This window comes from Buteo buteo, chromosome 3, assembly GCF_964188355.1.
Source record: "Buteo buteo chromosome 3, bButBut1.hap1.1, whole genome shotgun sequence".
Classification (NCBI taxonomy): Eukaryota; Metazoa; Chordata; class Aves; order Accipitriformes; family Accipitridae; genus Buteo; species Buteo buteo.
The window spans coordinates 18,467,746-18,493,229 of NC_134173.1; the positions used below are offsets into that span (position 1 = coordinate 18,467,746).

A 25,484-nucleotide genomic window follows, 5' to 3' on the forward strand; every position below is an offset into this window, starting at 1 on the left:
ACCTGTAACAGATGCATTATATTAGAAAACACAAGTTTTAGTAAGAATAAAGTCTGAAGCTGCATACAACCAGGCTGCCTGAGAATTTACAAAAATAAAAGTAAATTCAGTAGAAAGTCAGGAGGGATGCACAAGTCTGTATCATTTCCAAAATAATATATTTATGCTTCCTTACATATCCTAACACTTACTCAAAAAGAACAATATAACCAAACTCAAACTTAAACTATCAAAAACTTATCAGTAAGTTATATATCGCTCTTTTAAAGAGATGGCCACATCTGGCTGTCAAATATTAATTTCCAGAATAGGTACTATATGACCTCAGTGATACTAAGGCAGAGCACAGTTTCTTAGCATATGACAGCTATATTCAATTCCATTTGACCTCTAAATTCAGGTGTCCATTTGGTTGGTGCTATACACATTATCGTTCCTCTCTAAAAGCAGAATTAGTCAGCACCTCCCCTACGAAGACAGGCTGAGAGAGTTGGGGATGTTCAGTCTGGAGAAGAGAAGGCTCTGGGGAGACCTGATAGCAGCCTTCCAGTACCTAAAGGGGGCCTACAGGAAAGATGGGGGGGTACTTTTTACAAGAGCATGTAGTGATAGGATGACAGGTAATGGCTTTAACCTGAAAGAAAGTAGATTTAGATTAGATGTAAGGAAGAAGTTCTTTACTGTAAGGGTGGTGAGGCACTGGGACAGGTTGCCCAGAGAGTTTGTGGATGCCTCATCCCTGGAAGTGTTCAAGGCCAGGTTGGATGGGGCTTGCAGCAACCTGGTCTAGTAGGTGGTGTCCCTGCCCATGGCAGAGGGGTTGGAACTAGATGATCTTTCAGGTCCCTTCCAACCCAAACCATTCTATGATTCTATGACATTACTTAGAGGTTGTTTTGTAGCAGTCAGTTGATTTCTCACAGTTGGGATAAGGCTTAACACAGTTGAATTCTCATGCTTCCTAATCTAAAGGGAAAGATGCGATTTTCATTTTCTTGGGAAAGTTCAGACTCCAGCTACAACAGCTCTTTGGGCTACTACACAGCACAAATGTTCTTAGAAATGAAGCAACCTAGAGGATTTTTCTCAAGTACAGCAGCCAAAAACTAGTTAAGAAGAATAGTGTCAGGACAACCAGAATTCCCCTGCAATTAACTGTTTTTCTCTTAACAAAGAGTTTTACTTCAAACTTTTCACTATTCCGGCAACAAAACTAGTCTATACAGCCTTTACAGATTGTTGCATCAGTTTCAAGTGGTATTTCTGAGAAGTAAGGTATGTCTGAAGCATACTTCATAGACAAACTAATACAGTAGTCCTCTAAACACCACAGCAGCAATAAGTAAGTTTAAAAGGAACAGTATGGGTCAGCTGCATCTAAGCCATAGTAACCAGATCTATTGTCAATGAATAGTGATTTCCTGACACCCAAAATGGTGGCTACTGGAAACAAAAATAATTAGTCAAGCAAAAAACAGTTTTACCTTTCAGTAATATCTGAAATACATATTACCCTGTAATCAACTTATTTCAGATGTTTTCTGAAGGCAATACAATAGAAACGCCTTAGTTTTCAAAGGCATAACCTGGTAGTCCTTCCAGAAACAGAACTTAGCCAAACATTTTTAAAAAGTCACATGTTTAATATTTCATCCACATGTTTACATCACTTGAGTCATCTTGTTAAAGGTACTCTCTTTGCAGTAAAAAAAAAAAAAAATTCTACTCTGTCAACAAATGGAACTCCTCTTTTGAATGTGAATTCCAGACAGAATTCCTTCCCACCCATTCTTTGCAGGACTTGTAATATTAGCTAAATGATATCTCTGTGGATAAAAAAAAAACATAATATGCACTGTAAGATACTTGAAGATTATTAAAACTCTTTTTTCTTTTTGGCTACAATTTTGGTTGCAAGATACTGTATTTGGATAAAGCCCATTACTATTTTCAGCTGAGCAAACTGTGGTGAAGGAACCAACAGTGCTACTTATTGGTACTTGTGCTGACATAACCATTTGAACAAGAACTGGCAAGCCACTATGCCATCTTCTGAAGGTCAGACTCTTGATATTAAATGCAAATACAAACTTGCAATTCCACTATCCAGATTTAAAGCTTGATTACACAGGATTGCTTTCAAATTTGGCCCTCAAAATGAAGAGCATGCAACAGACCATGTTTATTACATGACACTTTGCTGATTCAAAAATATAGGTAGGTGGTACTTTCTATTTTTACACTCGTATTTACAGAGTAATATTCCAAGATACAAGATCCTGCAAACATTTTTCTTATCCAATTACTTTTGAACACTACTTTGTAAGATGTCCGGTTAACCTAGTTCAGATGGAAATAGTTAACATTGGCTTTCTTGAAATCCTCCTTGATGCTGTTCCCAAATAAAAGCCATTTAAAGAAGTTCTTTTAACACTTCTTTAAAAGCATCTATCCAAGTCAAGTAATTCTTCTGTGCTTTATGCTCTTAAACGGGAGACACTTCTTCAGAGAGCTATGTTGACTTCAGACAAATGAATTTTAAAAAAGCTAGGAAAGGCCAATATTTACAACTGGAAAAATCACAGCCAAACTTACTAGAAAAAACCACTGTGGAACATTATTGGAAGGTGCAGTATATTTAGTTGATAACCTTTTAGAAATGGTAGACTGAATTTTAAACTTAAGTCTACTTTGGCTGAAAGCAACAGGACTTTATCATCTCTCACAGAAAATATACCAAATCGCTTTTACAGCATTCCTCAAGAATATCTTTAAAATATCCAAGTGTCTTCCAGTGAAGTTACTCATCTTTTTTTTTTCTGGGGACAATCAAGTCATCCTGTCCTTTGTCTGTAGCTATACAGCCTCAAACAGACCTAGCTAGTGGTCTTTATTAGGATAGATTTTACCTTGGTTACTCCCTCCATAAAAAAAAAAAAAAAAAAACACTTTTGTGCCATCTGATGTGACATATTTAATAAAAAGATGCCAGTTAAATAGAAAGACTGGAACACATACCTAAGTGGAGTTATAACACTTTGCACTGAAAAGTGGCCTTAAGAATACTTCGAATACCTGCGGCTAACACCACCACAGCCCTGTCTTTATAATAAATACCAAGTACCATTGGCAGACCCCAAACTAGATTTGGAGCCAGAGTATATAGTTCCATTTATGATTTTGCTCACAATTTCTGTTCTGTACACCCTTAGCTTCCCCATCTTTAAAACCGGGACCTGTTTGAACACTGAGAACACATGCTGTATGACTTTTAACGAAATGGTTTCATTTCTGTCTTCCTGACAATCCCACTGTTACAGATGAGCGCATGAGATGCTATACTTCTTGAAGAGATGACTAATAGGACTGTCAAACACTTGTTGCAAAGAACTCCAAAGATGATTGGGTTTATTTTGAGGGACTGTTACCACCAACTTGAAAATTCCTTTTATGCAGGTAATATACTGAAATACTTGGTATGACCAGGCAATTCCACTGGATGCTCAAACCTTGTATTTGCAGAGAATCTTTGATGCAGCTCTGCAGGTTTGTCAAATTAGAAGCATGATGAAAGCAATTTGCTTCGTCTGTTGTGCAGAAAGTATAAATGGAAGGAATGACTTGATTGTGCACAGCATGCCAAACGGTTAAATGAAGCATTAGGCTTAGTATTAAAAGCAACAGCACTGTTAGAAACAATTTGCAGGGAAGAAATTGGCAGATGCAGAAATAACTGTGTGGGCTCATTCTGCTTCTAACCAAGATTACACAGTACAGCTTAGCAAAAAAAAAAAAAACCAAAAAACACAAAACCGCCCCCCCCCCCCCAACCAAACCCCTTTAACTAGACAGCCAGAATGTTGGATATTTATATCTACATTTTAGCACTGTAGACATTGAGAAGATATTTATCTTACTGAATCAGTTGTTTAATTTTTTTGTTGGGAGAGAATGTTAGCATATGCATTACCCACCTTAGAGAGTATTTCGAGTGCTTGATGTAGAAAGGCTCTCCGGGACTTACAAATTTCAGCTGCAATTTAAAACAAAATGCTTAAAAGCGCACTATATCTAAGCCTATCATATCCAATTTATGACACACTTAAGATAAATCAGATCACTTACAAATACAGCTTTACACAGACCCAGGGTTTAAAAATAAAGCATGTTCACATTTGTGCATAGTAAGAAAAATTCACATCTCAATATTTTAAAATCAGGACAATAAAAAAATCTATGCAAACTATAATTATTATTTTTTCAGTTGCAAATATATTACAAATACAGTCAGTGATTCAGACTAAAGAAAGAAAAATTACAGGAGAGCAAAATTCTTCAGATATAATACTGACTTTTGAAACTAACAAACTAAGACTTGTACTATTGCAATCTTCTGTCAAGAGTAAAAAAACCAGTGCAGTTGAACTGTTGGAAGGACTTAGGAAAATCTATTTAAAATAAAGTCTGTCAAACTTACCAAGTGTGTTGTAAAGGAATTATTCCGCAAGTTGACCTTTAATGTGCATGATTCCCCAACTCTAGTTGGAGGAAAAGTGTACAGGTCTTCTGGGGCATATACCCCTCGAATTATCTCATTTTGCCTGATTTGAAAAAGGGATTTAAGATATTAAGACTTCCTACTTATATGGTCTAGATGTATTGATTGCATACTTCAAGATAACAGGTGTATTTTCTGAGACTAAATCAGGAAAAATTGGAAGATCCTGAAAGCATCAACTCTCTCACCATAAGTCTTACAGGCATTACATGTTAGCCAGAAAGAATAATGAAAGCATCACCATGGCATAAATATATGTACATTTACTTATATGCACTTTCACAGTCTGAATTTTTCCCCCATATGCTTTACTAAAGAACCAGACTCTTCTCAGAGATGCCATGTTTAAACAAAACAAAACATTTTACTCCCCTGACATATTCACATCATCCCATAGGAAAGGAACTGGCAATTAACTTAAGACTGAAGAACAGCAAGGTTAAGACATGCAGTACAGTGGTCTTCTCAGAAGTGACTTTACAGTTCTATGGAGTGCCCAAAAGGGGAGTACACAACAAGTATACACAAGATTCTACTGCTGATACCAGTCCATTTACAACAGCAAATCACGGTTAGGCAACTTAGAAACTCAACCGAAAAGAAAAAGCATCGGAGATTAAGCAATACAAAGCCATTAAGAGGTTTGGCAAGTCTGTTTTTTGCTGCTATTTACTCTTTAACGTAGAATCATAGGATAATTCAGGTCAGAAGAGACTCAGGAAGTCTCTAGGTCAAACCCTTGCTCCAGTCAGGGTCAGCTGTGAGGTCAGACCAGCCTGCTCAGGGCTTTGTCCCGTCAGATCCCGAAAACCTTGAAGGACAGAGACTGCACAGCCTGTTCTACCACACAGCTGTCCTAATGGTAAAAAAGGTTTTGGTTGTCGGGTTGGTTTGGGTTTTCCCCCCTGCCTTTTACCCAGTTGCAGACTCTCTCCTTTCAAGTTTTGTCCATACATACCCTGCTTTACTTGTACGTGCTTCAGAGTAAACCTTCATTTCTGGTATGACTGGAAGGTCAGTTTTTGTGAGGGCACTTGCAGAACCTTTCACAATGGAAGTTTCATTTTCTGTTTTACTACCCTATTGGCAAAAATAGAGAAGCCCTTAAACTTTGCATTCAAAAGTATTTAAGTATTCAAACATGTAAGTCATTTCCCTTATCCAATCCAAGACTTTAAATAAAAAGTATAATCTTTCAGGAACAGTAGAGTCTGGATCATTGAGACAGAAGCAATGATTTAGGATGAATACTTTAACAGGCTTCTGTGTCTTATGAATACTTAATTTGTTACAAGCCAGTTCACAACAAACTAGCACTACAGGTGGAATCTCGAGAAGACTGCTAGCAATGAAGATTTTACTAAGAGCCAAAACAAAAAAAATTCCTCTGCAGATATTCTGCCCATATGCCTCAAGAACAGCAAAGCTGGCTAAACAGCTGCTCAGAAAAAAGGAAGGTATAAGTCATCATTATAGTTTGAATTCTCAGAACCGCAAAAAACTTTGTAGTAATTTTGTATTACGAACAACACATCCTTCTCAAAGAAAGGTCTCTCCAGAAAGAGAGAGAATCTGATAATGCATTACATGGTAATTGTTACATTCAGAAATTAGGCCAAAATATTTACCATCATCAGGACCCCCATTCAGTGTATTCTAACCCAAGGAGACCAGATCACCCTAAGGGAATACTTTGCCAAATAGCCAAGTTCAAATTCTGCATTGTTTAACACACCTAGCTAGATACTGTTTGGAGTCCCTTGGGTCACAACATCTTGAACAAAGTTAAAGAACCAAAAGAACCTCCTACGCTTATGGTCGTACAACATTATCTCAATTTTTGAAACAGTGCTGATGTTTTAGACAAGCAGTTGATTCCCTTAAGCAGAAAAGATTAAAAAAATAGACTCATCTTCAGCAGAGCTGCTATGACAAACATGTCTTTCAGACATTCATTTCTTCTACTGAAAGAGCTGCTAATCAGTCTGTCAGAAAGAGCAGCAGCCAAAAAAATATAACCTTAATTTTAAAGAATATTTTTCAGTTTCAAATAACCCATGAACCACAGTAGAACCCAATACATAAAGAAAAGAAAGGATTTGTATCGGTGTCTTGTTTCAAGAGCTTTTAACTTTCCATGTAGTGAAAAATGATGGGTGTCATGCTTCAGTGTTATCATTCAAATTCTAATTTATCAATAAAGCAAGTTTACTGCATGAGAATAAGGCACATTATGGAAAACAATCAGAAGTTCCCCCAGTCTTTATAAGGGCATCCTGAAGTACTGCATGCTTTATTATAGCCCATACTGCCTTTTCCTGTTTCAAATGAAAGCAGTATGTTCACACAGTCCAATGGTTACAACTGAGTACTGTTGTTTCAAAGCCACCTCAGGAGCACAGAAATTTGTTTAGCTTTAAAATTATTTTGCTCACAGAGTTTAAAAAGATTTTTCTTCCTCTCACTTCTGGGATACCCAAAGAAGATGAAGCTTTGTAATGCTGATAATAATAATCAAACCAGGACTCTTAGTTAGCAGTATGTTTTGTGTTAAGTAAATTCAGCTCAGTTTGCTGCAAAATGATACATTAAAAAGTTACATAGTTAACACAGCTGAAGTACATAAACCATGTGAACTAAAGAATGGTACAACACTTAACATTTGTAGTATCTTCAAACAACACCAGAGGTTCTTTACGAAGACCTCAACTTTCTATGTGCTAAAGGAACAATCAGAACACAGGTACTGCCTCAGCCTTCCGGCAAGTTCTTGCTAGTTCCCCGTTTCACCCAGAAGGGACCAACAATTAGACCAAAATACCCATCCAAGACTTCTGTGCACAATGGTGATACCCATTCTTAGCTCAAGGATCTTAGAGCAATACCTGATAGCAGCCTAACAAATGTTTCTCAGGAAAAGAAAAAAAAGTGAGTTTGGCCAGTATCAAGAAGCTGGGGCTACAAAGCAGATATAGAATCCCCCTCCCTTTGCCTCCAGGATCAGTTTTGGAGACATAATTTTCTGAGCTCCTGACTATGGTTTCCAGTGGTAGGGACTGCAAACAAGCGCAGAGCATAATCAAAGTCACAGTTAATTAGTTTTTCAGGAAAAAAAAATGGAAGTGGTAAGTGCCACTGATTTTCCTAACTTCACCTTGTTCTTTCAGTTCTTTCCTGAGCTCTTCCAAATTTTTCATTTCTTTTGAAGTGGTGCTATAAATAAATACCACTCAGTCACTCTGAATGACAGTCAGTCTTCCCACTTCATTCTATCAAAAGTCACATTAACCAGAGCTGTAGCCCTCTGCCTCAGCAAACCCAGCAGGATCTGAGTCCTTTTCAATGTTGCAGTAACACAGTCTAAAGTCTTGATCACTAGGACATAACAGATGATAATTGACTTTCCTTGACTAAAAGTGGATCTGATTAAAAAGCTGCAACAACCTAAGTAAAGGTTCTCTGTTGATCCCTCTTCCAAACAGATGTATAGTTCCTTACCTAGCTGATAAACTATTTCACTTCCAACTCTTTTTCAAAATGATCATGACACATTTCAAGTATTTTCTACAAAATTTTTCCCATATGCACAAAGAGATGTTGAAAAGATCTAATCGTTAACAGCTTTGAAAAAAAAATCAAGAACAAATCTGACACGGTAGTTCAAAAACATTAATATCAACTTGTGCTGCTCAAAGATTTACACAACTCTGACAACTAGTCACTTTTTAAGAAAAGAATTCTTCAAAACTCTAGATTTCTGATAAAGAATGCATCTTCTCTCAATTTCAACTAGCTTTAAACAGACAAATGACATAGACATTTTCCTCATTTTAAGGAAAATTGTGTTCAAGAATTAGATGAAAGCTGAATAAAAAACCCTCCCAAATGAAACATTATACAGGTCCAATTCTTCATGCCAAAATTAGAAGTTATTTAACATATTCTTTTTTAATAAGTCCCCCTTTCAACACAGTTAACAACTGGGAAAAACAAAGACCCTATAAGATAAAAGGTAAGCTACCCCAGCAAGAAGGGTAAGTAAGGTTCCTACTACTGAAACAGGCTCGATACTCTAAAGAAAGTTCCCAAATCTTTATCTGGGCTTCTGAGAAAAATTAAGTCAAACTCTCTGGAGAGAACAGCAAAGCTTACATAGCAATCACGCAATACTGAACGTACAAAGCTCTTCACATTCAGCTCATTTAAGTAATCATTAGAATTAATTCTTCCTAATAGTAATAGATTCTCTGTCTTATGTAGACTCCTCTTGTATGGATGGTGAGTTAGGAATTAAAAGCAAGGCAAGGAGGGAGAACACAGAAAACCAGTTCTAATTCCCAAACCCCTCCTTCCAAGCCTCACCATAAAGTTAGAGCTGAGGAACAACAGGGGAGCAAAAGGAGCACTCAAATCCATTGCTCCCGTGTACAAATCTCAAAATCACGCCCACCTACACTGTTACTCTGATAAAATACTCAAACAGATTCTACCAGAAACACATCCATACCTCCAATATGAATATTTTAAAATTCCAATGTTGCATTAAGGTACCTATTATAGCAAAAGTCAGTTGCTTTGCCATCTATTTACAAAACCAAAACCAATCCACTTAGTGTCTGATACAAACAAATCTTGTGTCTACAGAAACAATTCCCACAGAAGGCAAGTTTGTCTCTTTCTCTGAGCAAAATAAAATTTTACATCTTAAATGGCAAAAAATAACATATTATCACATAAGCAAGATGAAAAAGGTACTTTTGTAACATAAGAAAACCAGCAAAAGTATCAGCAGGGTTTGGTTTTTTCCAGCATAAGCCAGTGCATATAAGAGAGTACTGTATCGTAAAATTAAGTTGTTATCAAAACTTTGTGCTCAGGACAGTGTTTATAGCATTTATATACTCACTGCTCCAGAAAGCTGAAATCTTAATTTGTGTTTCCAACTAGGTTTTTCAACTGGGTGACACTCAAGGTCCCAGAACTGGGAGTAATCCCCTTTATCTCTAGGCAAAAAGATTACAGCAACCTACAAAAACCAAGAGAAAAATTTTGCAGAAGCTTATTAGAATAATCTATACATCGTCACAGTTTTACCTACAAAAAGTTACAGTTAAGCCAGCACAAACTTTACACACTACAAACATACATTCCACACATATCTTGCAGAAAACAATACACAGCTTGTCCTTTGCCCACAAGAGAAAAAGTTTTGATGAAATAGGTTGTGCAAGCCATCTCGACCAAAATTTGAGTTCAGCTCATCTACTTTAAGCAAAGTCGGCAAGTGCTTGCACAATTATTTCTATTAGTAAAATGGGGGAGAAGGGGACCAGGAGGGGAAATACGTGCAGCTGAAAGACAGCACTACCTTCCTTCATCTGTCAGCTAAGCTGTGAACAACTGTACTCCTTCAGCTCCAAGTCTGTAAGCACACTGTGCTACAACTACTAGGCGGCCTGAAATTTAAAACGACTTGCAGGCCATGCATTTGATCATCCTTAAAGGCCACCTATGTAACAAAGGCTTGTCTCCACATAGTGCTGTACCAGGTTAATTCAAGAGTAAACTTGCATTGTTTTAAGAGTTGAGGTTGGGGGAAGAAAGAAGGGGAGCAGCAGATTAGAATAGATCACTACAACTGTATCTAATTAGCTGAATATTATCATATCCACTGCAAAAACCAGCAAATCATGATAGCACTGTACCTTATCAGCTCCAGCCAACAGCCTGACACGCCAATAACGTAAATGTTATTCAAATAGGCCTGAACTAGTATGGCTAAGGCAAAGACAATTGTTTAAATTCAAATAATGGTTTTCACTATTATGAAATAACTATGAAACTGGACAGGAGAAAGGGGTTTTTTATGTCCTGTAAATAGATTACAAACTGCATCATCATAGTGTCGGTAAGGAATGTCATAATAATGCATGAAGATGAACAGATAGAATTGAAGTAGCATTGAGGGAGAAGGTGAGGGACAAAAGCCCCACAGAAACCCATTCAGTATGTCCTTAGATGTGCTTTATAATTGTGGTTATGAAACCCTCTACTGGTCAGGAGATAAAACTGTAAGTCAAAGGAAATTAGGAACAGACAACTGTTCTTGAACAAGTATGACAAGACTGCTTCTAAGAAAGGGAAACCGGTTCTCACACCAGTTTCATAAGAAGCCAGTACTACTTGTGATTTTCTTGTGGATTTTTACAAAACATTTAAAAACAGTTTTTTGTTCTAGAATAATTTCTTGGGGAAAAAAAAACCCACACAAAAACACCACCACATCAAAGTCAAACTATATACATATTGCATAAATTCTTAGAATCAACTCAGCTGATCTAACAGCTGTGCTAAGTAGATACTGACTACCTGATACACCACAGAACCCAATTTTTGAAAGGTCAACATTTTATCATTATCAGATAAAGTACCACCAGCTTCAAAAATTCAACTGTTATTTCAGAGAATTTCTCATGCAAGATCCTATTTTACAACTGAGATACACTAATATGGTTGAAATATTTATAAATGTCAGTTTACCTTCTCTTCTCCATAAGCTTCAAGAGTACCAGAAACACGGGAACATCTGAAAGCGGAGTAAGTAACCCTATAAACACAACCAGTTCCATCTACATCCTGGAAATAAAGTTATGAGTCAGATTCAGAAGGTGGGGAAAAAAAACAAAAAAAAACCAAAACAACCCCCACAGTATATCCCCACACACACCACCCTTGCAAAGGACTGAAGAAAATACGCCCCATCAAGCTGCTTTCAAGTGAAGAAATAATATTGACTCCCCAAAAAGCAAATGAATAACTACAACTACTACAACATTTATGCAGTCACCATGACTACTGGCTTCCAGCGTAGAGGTGGGTGCACTGGCTGGAACACAGCATACTCACTCTTCTGGGCTACAGCTCAGAGTACTACGTAACCATTTTTCATCATTTCGCAACAACAGACCACAATAATTCTAGCATAAAATCAAAGTGATCATCACAGCATTAGAGACTATCAAAAAATAGGGAAGCATTCGCTAATATCAATGGTACAGCTACAGTAATTGCACAGGCGACAGCGGGGTAATTCAAGTATCCTTGACCTAACTTAAATTACCTACAGGGGTACCATGTACAGCATAATTCCAGCAGCACAAGTCTCGAAACAAGGCAAGTCTAGCATTCTGGAGACAAAAGGGACACACATCTTTCATGTATGCTTGACTACTTAATGCAATCTGGATGATGACACTGGATGAGCACAAGCAAACTCTATAAGCCAGAAATTGTCCCACAGAGATTCACAGTCAGGGAGCACATTAGAGATTAAAAAAAAAGGAGTAAAACATTTCCCTGACATGGACAGAGACAAAAAGAAACTTTGTAACTGAGTCCATGCTCAAATATATATCCTTTCTTGAGAGGCTGGAGGGAGAAAGAGCAGCAAGAAGAGAGAAGGAAAAAAACCACAGAGATTTGCACAAAACTACCAATGCAAGCATTCACTCACTTTAACATAGGGTGGCGCAAAAGATGACAAATGCCACTTCACATTTTCATCCCCTTTATTCTCCATTTCCAGGTAATTCTCTAGAAGAGAAATTTCAGACTAGTATATTAAATGTCTTTGAGTGTTCAAGTCTCTTTAGCAGAAAGAGTTTAAACAGAAACTGTGTTTCAAGACACACACAAGTTTAATGGAAACAGTTCTCACCACGCCAACTCCAAGAGCAGACTCAAAGCACACTGTCATAAAATTCTTCAAAGCTTATACAAAAGAAATTTGGAAGTCAAGTCTTCTAGTGAAGAATCATATTGAAGATGCTTACAAGAAACAAAGTGAGACCTAAATCTCACCCTCAATAACCCTAAAGCAATAATAGATAATCCTCTAAAAGAACCTGAAGCATATCATGGGCTATTACTTGAATGCTTTGCTGGTAGTAGGAAGTCAGCTTCTTATAAATGCAGAACATGACAAATAGCAGAGAGATCTAAGTCACCTCCAACAGTCTCAGTTTATTGCATTCACATTTTTGGCAGATACCTTCACATACCAGTGTACAAAAAAAATACAAAAACCCCACAAGATATCCTGGGAGGGAGTTGGGTATTATTTGCCTATTCAGGAAAAAAACACTAACAACATTCTAGTTTGGGACCAATCAAATAAAGCTGCATCAAATAAAATCTGTTCTCATCCTAGTATGGATTTGTTACTCAGCATATATATATATATATATATAAAAATATATATATAAAGCGTATATATACAAAAACTCAACAAAAAGGTTATGCTTGACTTGCAGAAAGAACAACTCACTGACATGATCAGAAAATCCCAACTTTGACAGTATCAGTAAGCGTATTTCACGCCTTGAAATGTGCCTCTTGCCAAGAATCAACAGGACATTAAGTTCATCTCAGTCTAGAGTAGCACTTCAGGAAGTTTAACTGCATATATATTACATGGGACATTTATAAAGATAGGAAAGGAGTATCATATTATACTCCTCTTTCGTAAGTGTAGCAAAAAAACCCAGATATAATTGATAAATTAAGCCTTGAAAGTTCTTAAGTCTGTTAAATAAAAATGTAGTGTCAGTGAACCATATAAAAAAAAAAATCCTCTTTACCTAGAAAACTAAGCACTACCAAAAAAATCTGGTATCTAGATAAACAGAATGACAGTTTCATACAGTAATTTGGAGAATTTTAAGCATTACTGGAACTACAAATACAGACTGAGGATTTGAGACTCCATTATCAATAGTATCCTCCACGATCATTAAGTACAAGACAAGGATAGCCAGACTCATAGCTGACATTCCTATTGTCTTAAGGAAGAACATTTATTTCTCTGCTACATGCAGGCAGATTTATCTCACATCTTAGGGACACACAGACAGATGAGGAGAATGGGTCTACTGCAAAAGGCCATTGACCCAAAAGAGCTTCAACAAAAAGCAGTAACCTCATAGTGCCCTCTTTGCCCAAGCACAGCATGGTTGCATTCATCACAGTTGCTTAAAAAAATTGGCAATGTACCTGTCTGTATGCAATTCTATCTGTGGGGAAAAGTGTGACTGTACTGCATAAGGAGAAGAAAAAAAGACAGGAAAGAGGACCAAAAAAGGACAAAAAAAAAAAAGGAACTTCTGAAAAGAGTTCCATGACAATGAGTAACATTTCAAACTAAAGTCAGAGGATGGGAGCTGGTCAATCACACTTATTAGACTAAAAGAACAAAAACAAAGTCAAGGCATTTAAATTTAAGTTCCCAATCATGCAATACAGTAAACAAAACCACTGAACATGAGATACTACAGATGTTGCATTTACTAAGCAAGCAATATTACCTGAGCTTTGGCCAGGTCTTGTTTTAGGAAAAACAATGGTTCTGTTCTTTATTTCCATTTTTGTTAGCGGGAGCACTGGGAGAGGCTTTGCCACATGAACAGTAGGACTTTCAGACTGTGGAGTAAATATATCACGTCTTCTAGATGGAAAGTCTGCTCCAGATACACTCTGTGCGACTGCCCCTTGAATTTTCACTTCAATAAACTTTTGCACAATTTTGAGGGGAAAAAAAATTTACATAGTGAACACTGATATATTAACAAGTCAAACTATTTAGCTCTATTTCCTTGAGTTGTAAGAGCTCACGTTGTTCTGCTTTACATTCTCTCAAAGAGTCTCGTACCTTAAGTCACCAGGTCTTCTCTAACTTCAGTTAACAAATTTTAAAGATTTAGGACAAGTTTAATCTAGAACAGGAAAATCTACTGAAAATTTGCTATCTAGATGTTTTAATTCAATACACATAATAATTTAAACTAGTTAAATTTAATTGACAACTACAATATTCTCTGCTTGCAGAGAACGAGAAGAGGGCTGCGTCACACAGAATGACCTTTGTGTTCACTTGCGCTACATAATTAGCACTCCTAAAAGTTTCAGTTAATGCTAGTAAGATCTTAGCATACTTTTTGCTTAATTGGATAGGTAGCAAAGAAATAGCAAAAGCTTTATCAACTACCAGATCTCCTACAGTTTGATTGTTTTTGCTACGTTCTCTAGTTTTGTCCTAGTGGGTTTCTTCTCTTAAATCCTTTTCTCGTATTGTAGAACATAACATAGTTAAATATGTGCACAGTCTCCACCTCCTTCTCAACTCACTCTTTTCAACAACTTCCCTGTTTGTTTGGGTTTTAAGGCAGTTTCCAATTCTGTATAATACCTCACCTTCCTCCATCAAGGAGGAAAGTACATGTGCCATTTTATCCTTTCAGTGTCTTTTATTTCTCTCTCCATGCACTGTTACAATTAACCCAAAATACATACTGGCTGTAATAATTAAAAAAAAACAAACCCAAAACAGGTATCTATTTCTTTGGGGGAGATTACCAAGGGTCTTTCTGCTTTTACATTCATATGCCACAATTTAATCAGGGAAAAGTCTTGGATTAAAATGCATAAAGAACAAGAACCTGTTCTAGACATTCTTTATCACAGACTTGTTGGTCAGAAGGTTAAGTTTATCTTAAGGGAGCGCAAAAGGAGCTATGGTGACTTGTCCAGTAACCTCCTTTAACTTCCTTTATTTTTAAATATTCTATAGACTACTTTTATATACACGTATGTACATATATGCATTTAGCTCTTCTAGAAAATTATGCATAAGGCAGTGGTGGGTATACAGATGCAATTTTGTTGGCAATTCAGTCTAAGTGTTCACATCATAGCATTTCTTTAGAGATGAATAAACTAAGAATCTCAGTTTGCAAAACAGCATCTTAACTACATTTATTCTTTTCTTCCCCCCCTCCCCCTACAAGAGAAATTTACAAATTAGAGAGAATAATGAAAAGTTGAAAGAACTGCTGTCTCATACCTAAAAGCTTTTAGCAATGTTACTACACCTTATCCAGCTAAGTAAAATAAACAGTTTCCATCTCAACTCAAGTAAGCCACGTACCTTTTGTCCATTATCACAATGGATATAGATTAGGCCACTCCAAGGAATTAATGAAGGTTTTGTGGCAAGTGATGGATTAGGACTCACCAGAATTAGTGTACTGCTCCTAATAAAAGAAAAAAAATTAGCATGATCCTCATATTAGAATGAGTATCTACAACACTAGCCCTCATCAAAAAAGGATGCACTTTTAAGATAGCAAGTCAGTGAAGGTGATCTAGATTTAAATTTAAGGTATTCAGATATCCAATATATTTTCAAGCTTTAGTAGTCAGAAACTTAACATTAGCACACTTTATAAACTTGTCGTTGATGGTTGTATAAGGGGTCATAGGGAAAAAGTAAGTCTTATCTACTGTTAACATATACAACCAGTCAGGCCATGTAAAGCAGACATATAACTACATGTTTCAGAAAAACAAGCTTCAATACTAGTCAACAAGGGAATTGTACTATTCAAAGTATACTGCACAAATTGCATTTCAAGAATCTTTTAAACTAATTCTAGTTTTAGAGAAGCAGCTTGCTTTCCTCCTTCCCATACAGAACTGATCTTGGAAAAAAGAAAAGCCCTTCAATGTAATCAATGCCTGCTATAGTTATTTAGAGTAGGGGACACTGAAGAGTCTAAACTCACTTGAAGCAGTTATGGCAACACACAGAAATTTGACCAGTGAGAACATAAAATTCTGATTTACATTGTTCCATATTCTATACTAGAGACATTTAAATAAAAGAGGGTAGAAAGTAAGCAATAAATTATTTAAAAAAACAAGTATAAAATCACTGAAGTAAAGGTCATTGATTGTGTTAGCAGCACTCAAGCTACACCTGAAGAATTAGCTTAAAATGTCATTAGCACAGCACTTCACATTTGAGAAGTTTAGTGTAGGAGCAAGATCAGTCCTTATAGGAAAGTCAGTTCCATAATCATTGTCACAATATGACCATCTCTACAAACTTCAATGAACAGATGTTAACGGCCTTAAAATATTACATCAGGACACTGATATTTCCCTAAAGGATTGTGGGGGGTTTTGAATCTCAGTAGTTTTCAGAATCTTTTCACTCACAGTTCTCTCAGGTACAAGCTGCATATGTGAGAATATGATTTACTAAGTACAAACACTACCTGTCATCACAAACCATTCCACTGTCTTTGCTCCTACCAGCTTGTCTTTGACATTTACTGCAAAGTTCTCATGGAAATCCAACTTGCATGGGGTCACAAACGATGTGTCTTTCAGTCAGAAGAGTCATACTCAACCTAAAGACACTACCTCTCAGTACTTTCATTGCTATGGAAAGGAGCAGAGCCTACAGAAGAAATACTTTCCAAAAGGCAGCTCTTGCAGCCTTTGGAGATTCCAACAGTCCCTGCTCCAAAAGTACAATTCCTTTCACAGCACTTCACCAATACTCCCAACATTGAGGCACAGCTACATGCCAGAGGCTAGTTTCAGTTGCCCTCCAAAGAAAATCTCTTGGAATGCTACCAAATTCAGTAGGGACACAGGACTTTATTACTCCACATTCAGGCAGGTTTGAAGTTGCCTTTAGCTTATTCTGTGTAACTTAAGGGGTTTAGTCAAGGCGAAACAGGGGGTGGTCTGCTTGCTCTAGCATGGCAGAGTCAGTCTTTGATCTTAGGACCTTCTTTCACCATCACTGAGAAATCAGACCCTTCTCCTTTCCTGGCCTAAATCAGTTCAAGAATTCTGTCAGCTCCAGCCATTGCAGTGCACAGTATAAAAGATTCTAGCTGGCTCCTGTCCTGACAGGATGACTGCTCTTGGCACTGCAAGGCAATGGTCATGGAAAGTAGAAAACCAGGCAAGCACAGCAAGCTGTGCTTAAGTCAGCTCTTGCCACAGGTCCATTTCTTACTTGCAGGCCTCTGTTCTTTGATCCAGACTACTTACCTGGACCCAACATGTGAGGCTTCAACTCATTCTTTTCCAGTGAAGGGAACACGTTTTACAATTATGCAGTGCAAGAAAGTTGCTTTCAGGTGGCCTTCAATTCCCTCTTTTTAAGAAATTACTCCACAGACAGTCCTGAGTATAGGGTATGAGACACTCAAGATGTCCTTACTTTCACAGCTACTGGAAAGTTGTTCATTATTATCTCTTTTTGAAACTGCTGTTCTCAGCACAGATTGAATCTGCAAGGAGTGGCAGATATCCTAGCCCTTCCAGAGAACCCTCTTTATTTTGTTCTCACTAGTGATGAGAGTTCCCCAACAATACATCCAAGAATTTACATCTACGTGAATATGGAATTATGCGTTTAAATGTATCACATCTTACACAGTGATGCAGAACTGAAATTGAAGCATCTTCTTTGGGCAAACATGTACAAAGTTAAAGCAACGACTTAAATAAAACTCAGAAAGCAAAAGCTATTTTTGTGGAACTCGAGACTTTTTTTTTTTCTTTTTAATATGAGAATAGTTTAATAACAGGGTCTTAAAAGCCTTTCTGAACTGACCTTAAAAACCCCATAAATTTAGAAGTGAGAAGTGGTCAGAACTTTGAAGCATTTTATTGTGAAAGACACTGCTGACATCTGTGAGAAGTCTCATACACACAAGCAGTGATATGACTACTGTTCCAAAATACTGCTAATTAAGACATACGTGATCTGACACTGGCTTGTCATTCATTTCATATCTACAGATATTAAGGCAAAGGCTGAGTGGCAAAAACCAGTTCTGGCAGAACACAAAAAAACCCCCCACAATCAAGCTCTGATGAGTATCAGCACATTTGCAAAAGAAAACATTAAGTCCTCAAAAGAGAAGCATTCTATAGGAACTGTTATTTTGGGGTTGGGTTGGTTGGTTGATTGGGGGCAAGGCGGGGGGGAGGAAGAAGTCTTTTTTTTTTTTTTTTAAACACACAGGTCATTTTTAAACAAAAAACTATTGTGAAAGGAGATTTTTAAAACTTAGGCTTTGTTGACTATCCAGCTCCTGGAAAATTATGCAATAATAGTATTTCCAGGCACAGAAAATTCCTGACATCCAGATAACTTTCTCGGTGACAGAGGAACATTCCCTCTATACAGAACTATAAAAGCATAAGGTCCTAAAATACAAAAGGTAGATTTGCATGTTAGCTGACAAACTAAACTAACTGAACAAACTACAATAAATTCCTAAAAACTAAAATTCCTAAACTAACTAAAAATAAATTCCTCCAAAATCTCACCACACTTCCACACATAAAGGAAATGAAAAGAAACTTACTCTGGTTCAATAACTCCATGTTGGGGGGTTATAGTAAGGCAGTGAGCTGGCCAGGAAAGCTCAAATGTCAACATCCTATTAGAACTGTTGACAATTTGTACATGTCCAGTGTCTGCTGTTCCACCTGTAATACAAGATAAAGCTATAAAAAGCTAACAAGTACAAAAATTCACAGAAGACCCCAAGATTCAGATATGCACCAATTAAGATAAAGCATTTTCTGCCCTATTTTTACCTTCACAATGCTTTAAAATCTTCACAGGTATGCAGAGCCTATTATATGTATACACATACTGAGCACACTACCTCTGACATTTTAATCAAAACTGTGTTCAAACCAAGTTTACTGTTTACATGCAAAGCTACTGCAGCAAGGTTATTGGCCAAGCCACATTTACAAACACAAAATAATTACAAACATAGTATGCAGTGCAGTTATTTTAATACTAGAATGGTTATTTCATTAACTTAAAAAAATACTTACTAATAGAAGGAGATGTCAAAGTCAAGTACTCGGGTTTTACAGCCCAAGTCCGTTGAGCATCTGATTTATTCTGAACCAGATCATCAGTTTTTACACATAATGGAGGACCCTGCGGTCCTTTAACAGGAAGAACATCCAAAGTTGCATTAATATGTCTGACAGAGTTCTCAAATCTGAAAATAAGATTGCATTACACAGAAGTAGTAATAAAAATAACTTATGAGTACTTATAATAGCCTACTCCTAGTATTTCTCAAAATTTAGTATTGAAATACAATGTTCTTTACATGGGCCTTCAATTTAATTCAATTCTCTATTAAGAAAAAGTTAATTCAGCAGCTATATCATGTCACAGCTTTTTCACAGAATATTTAGAAGTGGAAGGTACCATTCAGAATGGAAGGTACTAAAATAAACAATTATCTTCAGGTGATAATAAAGTAAAATGCTTTCTCTATACATATTTTATTCAGATTAAGAAGGTACTGCAGAGAGAAATCGGGCAATGAAACCTGTGTTTCAAAGACTGCTGGAGATCAGTAGGGGCCTCTGAAGATCACCTAGTCCAACACCCCTGCTCAAAGCAGGGTCAACTACAGCAGGGTACTCAGGGCATTGTCCAGACAGGGTCCGACTTTCTTCACAGATTAAGACTTCACAATCTCTCTGGGCAACCTGTTCCAGTGTCTGACCACCCTCACCAGGAAAAAGGTTTTTTTCCTCATGTTTAAATTGAGTTTTTTGCATTTCAGTTTGTGTCCATTGCCTCTTGTCCTGTCATTGGACACCACTGGGAAGACTCTTGTCGTCGTCTTCTTTACTTCGCTATCAAGTATTTATACACATCGATAAGATCCTCCACCCACCTCAAGCCTTCTCTGCTCGACACTAAACAAACCCAGCTCTTAGTCTCTCCTTGCAAGACAGATGCTCCAATCCCTTCATCACCTTCATGGCCTAGCATTTCACACCTTTGCTTGCAAAATACACAGCAGGTAAGCTCAAGTATGAAAGCTAAGAAGCTGTTATTTTAGGATTCAGAGTATTTTCTTAAGTTAAAAGCTAACTCAAAACAAGTTTGATTTTAAATACCAAAATAAAAACAGAAATCAACAATTCGAGAAAAAAACAGATAACTTTTGCTCCATACAACATTGTGCAAACATACAGCTCTTCTTCCTATTATTTCTACTTCTACTTTCAATGCTTCTGAGAATCCTGACTCAGTTCAGGACAGCTGAACTAATACCTGTGAGAATTCATCCCTTAAGACAGCAATTAAACTAGGAAGGCAATTGATTCACATAATTCCTTGACACAGAATTTCCTAACAGTCAGATTAGTAGTTAACACACTCAGGTCTCTTCTAAGAATTACAGTTTATTCAGAAAATGAAGATCCTCATGATGCTTAGCCAGGGAATAAATTCAAATCTAGAAGAACTGCTAAGGCTATCAAATGCAAAAAAACAAACAAATGACAACCACCAAATAAGAGAAACATCCTACTTGCTGCTGCAGATATTTGTTTCCAACCTCTAGCTTCGCAATCCCACTATGCCTGACAAACACCTTGCTAGCCAACAAATCTGTGAAGTGTCACACAGTGTTCAGCATCCGGAGTTCAACAGGTACAAGCAATTCCAAGACAACACCTACATATGTAAATGTTAAACACAACAAGACTAGGCAGGACCCTTTTGTCACCTGTGTAACAGGATCTTGAGAAGAAAAAACATGAAGACTCAAGAAACAACCTATGCAAATATATTCCTTACAGTGTTAAAGTTAACCCATCTTTATTTTCTTTTTATGCTACACTATCTTAGTAAGTAGGACTTGTATAGGATTTGGACATTTCTTTCCCTTTACAGGGCTCCAAATGCTACAGCAACCTGTCTAAACAAAAGTGACAGGTCCATTTCAAAGACTAGGTCTCTGCCAGTCCTCCAAAGAAATCCTCCCAGTAACGGACCACTTCATTTGAGGGAGTGACAGAGGTGGGGATAGCCTCAGCACTGATCATTCTTTTCATGAGTACAGTACACACCACACTGAAAGACTGGCATATGGGCTGGACAAGGAAAAGGCCACTAAGCCTTTGTATTATATCTCTACTTCCATCCCAGACATCAAAAATTCATTACAAGGAATTAAGTGGTTATAGTCCTATTAGGACTACAACAGCTAATGTACTTTGGAAGTGCCTATGGGTGGAAAAAAAACAAAACAACACATCTCTTCAAATGAAGAACAGGAAGTTGCAGATGAAGTGAATGGTGTCAGTTGAGTGAATAGTTTAAAAGTTAACATAACAGTTTAAACAGTCTATATAGAGAAAAATTGCAAGAGCCACCTAGATATTCATTAGAGCCATTCTCATTGTAGAGCCAGCTCTTTCACTTGTAAAGTAAGTCAGTTTTCTTCACTGACATTAAAATCTTCAATGAAAGGAGATGCACTTCATCTAGGTGTTATTTGACAGTTACCCTTGTAGTTATATTACCTGTCTGATTCCAAATGACGTCCAGGAGACTGCTGAAATCCATCCCGATCAAAAGTGGAATATCCAACCACAGAAAGGATAACCTTACGCATATTTGCATAAAAAAGATGGATATCATTTGTCCCCCGTGGGATATCACATACTAAAAATGAGAGCAATAGAGCAATTCTAATAAGAACAAATCTATAACACTCAGAAATTACACAACAGAGATTTGGGATATAGACCTAGTTAATAATCTGTTTGCCAAGATATCCTGGATCATTCAAAAAATTACTTACTACAAATTCAGTTATCAGGCATAAATCAACATTATCATGAGATGTAACATAAATCTAAATACACACCAATTTTAACTTTTTAATTATAAAAGATACATATTTTCCACCTTGATACAAATGGTATATACTAATCTGATTCTATGCCAAATTAAAGTTAAGGTTTACTTTTTTTACCCTGACAAATAAGACTCATACATTCCTATGGCTTCACCAGAAGAGATTCACCTTGAGAGAAGTTACTTTTCAATTACGGGATCCTGTAAAATATAGTCAAGTACATAGTGATACCTAGAAATGCACAAGAGGATTTTGCAAAGAATACTTGATAAGAATTCCTTCCCTCCTCTTTAACAATACATCCATATACAGACAAGATGCTAGTACACATTGCAAACTATATTCATTTTGATGACACAAGTACAGAAGTCACAGAACTTTTCAGACTGCTTTAGAATAAATAGTTGCTAGAAGTTAAATATCAATAAACACTGTCTCTGTTCAATTAATAATTGAAGCATACTTTAGCAACTAGCAATATATTAGATCACTATGTAAAAGATGTTCGGTTAGTGCAGTAAACCACATTAGTGTTAGAGAGTAGCTGAATCTGATAGCCTTTAGAGACAACGCTGCCACCAGTCCAACCAGCAGCAAAGTTGAGCATGTGTTCCAAGTAAACACCCACCCACACATGAACACACACAGAGCCAGCCACACAGACCAACCCAGAGAGAAACACTCAAACACTCACGCAAACACAAAACAGTGCCAATGGCCTTATCCTGTTCCCTTCTCTGGCTGATGAGAATGAAGACTTATTACTGGGAACAACAACATGGATCCCTCCAACTGCTGACCCTGGACCATACCACACTGATGCATCAAGTGAGCAGAGTGGTGAAAACTGACACCTTACTATTTCAAACACTAACCTTCGTATGTCATTTCTTAGTAGGTTTTTCAAATACCTCTGTGGATTAAGGCAATAAGGAATGGAGACCAAAACAGGGATCCAGCTTTACATGAAAAGCAATCCTTATAGCCAAGGCATTCTATTCTTTGAGCATTTTTTCAGCATCATCTCTTTAACAGTATTTCATTTAAAAGGCCAAAAAGTAAAAAAGTATTTAGATGTTGAAAAAATAACTTCTCACCTAAAAGAGCATCTTACAGAACAGAAAAAAAAAAAAGAAATCCTATTTCTTAATTCTAGGTACTACTATTAGTTCCTGCAAAGTATTTGAGTAAATAGAACAATTGTGACCAAATAGGGAACAATAAGCTATATTTCACAAATTCAGGAAAGTGCACTCTCAAAAAGAGAGTAAAAAACATTAGGATGCAAGAGGTAAGCCTTGTTTTATACAGAAAGAAAAAAAAAGTTAAACTACCATTAGCAAAACTCTAGTAATAAGGCAGTAAGAGATAATCAAGGATGCCTAGGCTCTAACACTGGCTTAACAAATTCAGAGCATACTCAGGAACCCAAGTATCTTATCTTCACTAGGATTTCACCTCAACCAAGATGAATGATCAACAATCTGTACTTTTCCAAGTAAAGACAAGATACCATCAATAGGTAAAGAATCAGACTACAACATTTATTCAGTTGTAGTAGCCTTGCAACAGTAAAATCTTTCCATATGTGAATACAACTAGTTCAAGAAATAGGTTTGACAGTAAGCTTGTTCATGACACTTATGGGATTGAACGGTTCTGGTGGGGGGTGGGTTGGTTTGTTTTTTTGATGGTTTGGGGGTTGGGGCAGGGTGATGGGTTTTTGTGGTTTGGGTTTTTTTTTGTTTGGGGTTTGTTTTTTTTAAGGACACCTTTACAATATACTGCATTTTTTTAACAAATACCTTGTTAACATAAGCAGAAGTACAAAAAAGAAAAAGAAGTTATTTAATTTGGGAAGGGAAATACATATTTTAATGTCAGCAAAGCTATCTGCCTCTCAATTTTCAGGTATAAGATATATCTGTGTGCGACAAACTGAATCCTTCTCAATTGTTAATGAGACAAATACTCTCCAAGTTTCATTTTGCTAGGAGAAAAGTACAGTAAATTGTTTAAATAGATAGGCATTGAATGAAAGAAAGAAAGTTCCATCCAAATTGGGAATTTTGCTTCTACATTTATCAAAAAAGAAATAGTGGAAAAATAACTAAGGTTCAAGCCTAAAAGTACATTTTTCCACCCGAAAAAAAGTATTACTTTTTTTTTTTTTTAAGAAGTCACAAGCTTACCTTCTGTCACAAGCTGCTCCCCTTGAAATTCTTCATCAAATACAATGTTTCTCAATAAGCTGTTTTCTGGGATTATGTTTTTTTCTACCTCAGGTTTATATATCATAGCTCTATTAAAGAGATAAAGAAGGAAGAGTCATTAAATCACACGAAGTATTGGAAACAACAATCTGAAAAGACAGGTAAGACTGGTAAGAATTCAGCACAATTTTAACTATCATTTCTTGAATACACCAAGCTCAAATCTGTGAGCACTCATTTAAAACTGAAATCTTTTCATCATCTTAAAATGGTTAAAGAAACACCTGCTCTATTGCTGCACAGTAAAAGGAACCACTGAAATACTGGCTACCATACACTTGTCTTTCCAAGGTATTTGTTCTCTGCTGTCAGTCACACCTACCTAGATTTCTGATAAGTACATCAGGCATCGAAATGATTTTTCAATCACCACAGGAAGCAGGAGAATGCTATTTTGGTTGTGAGTTAAAGCCTTTTGAGTGGAAAAATTGACGAGTCAAGGGCATAGTGGCAGCAGGTTCCAGCCAACAGCAGGAACATGGAGCCAAGGAACATGACTGCCAACAGGACAGAGAAGACTGGGAGGCATAGGGGTATAAACAGACCTGGGAAAAAATGGGAAGCTACAGGTCAGGAAGAGGAAACCTGGCACTCAGATGGGGTCAGAGCCACAGAGATGGAAAGAATACCTCAGCCCTACTAACTCTCAGGTCTAAGGTACTTACCAGGCTGCTGGCTATGTATATTTTTGGAGTGAAGAACTTGAGCCACAAGCTGGCAGACTAGGCAGATTACTCATTTCACATTCCTGCCCCTAAGTCCCAAATCACATTCCCATTCTAGTACCCAATTACAGAATGGGGTTTGACTGGCTTACAGTACTTGGTCATTTCAAGGAATCAGTATCTCTTTCAAGTTATCAAGGGAGACTTCATAGAAGCTCCCCCTAAGAAACAACCAACTAGACCACCATGTTCGAGACCTAAATGCCATGCCTGCTGGCTAATAAAATCAGCAACAAATAATTTCACTCACACACCAATGTCCAGAGTCTGCATAAAAAGTTTCCAACACTACCTATATGGGTGCATCAAGCTTCTCAATGGGTTTTCTGTTGATCAGCAGATCAAAGCTTTTCCCTAAGTATTTCTGCCC

The 25,484-nt window shown here is 37.0% G+C and overlaps 1 protein-coding gene across 1 annotated transcript in view; it reads right to left on the reverse strand.

The window, feature by feature from the left end:
• Positions 1-25,484, reverse strand: part of CEP192 (centrosomal protein 192) — an 89,970-nt gene that overhangs the window by 1,915 nt on the left and 62,571 nt on the right. Inside the window, exons 41-52 of the mRNA XM_075024266.1 lie at positions 24,309-24,418; positions 21,779-21,920; positions 19,274-19,446; positions 18,790-18,913; positions 15,540-15,645; positions 13,921-14,125; positions 12,072-12,151; positions 11,099-11,194; positions 9,465-9,584; positions 5,517-5,638; positions 4,478-4,601; positions 3,975-4,033 (exon numbers count right to left, since the gene is read on the reverse strand). Coding sequence (XP_074880367.1) covers positions 3,975-4,033; positions 4,478-4,601; positions 5,517-5,638; positions 9,465-9,584; positions 11,099-11,194; positions 12,072-12,151; positions 13,921-14,125; positions 15,540-15,645; positions 18,790-18,913; positions 19,274-19,446; positions 21,779-21,920; positions 24,309-24,418 — 1,461 coding nt within the window. The remainder of the gene's footprint in view (positions 1-3,974; positions 4,034-4,477; positions 4,602-5,516; positions 5,639-9,464; positions 9,585-11,098; positions 11,195-12,071; positions 12,152-13,920; positions 14,126-15,539; positions 15,646-18,789; positions 18,914-19,273; positions 19,447-21,778; positions 21,921-24,308; positions 24,419-25,484) is intronic.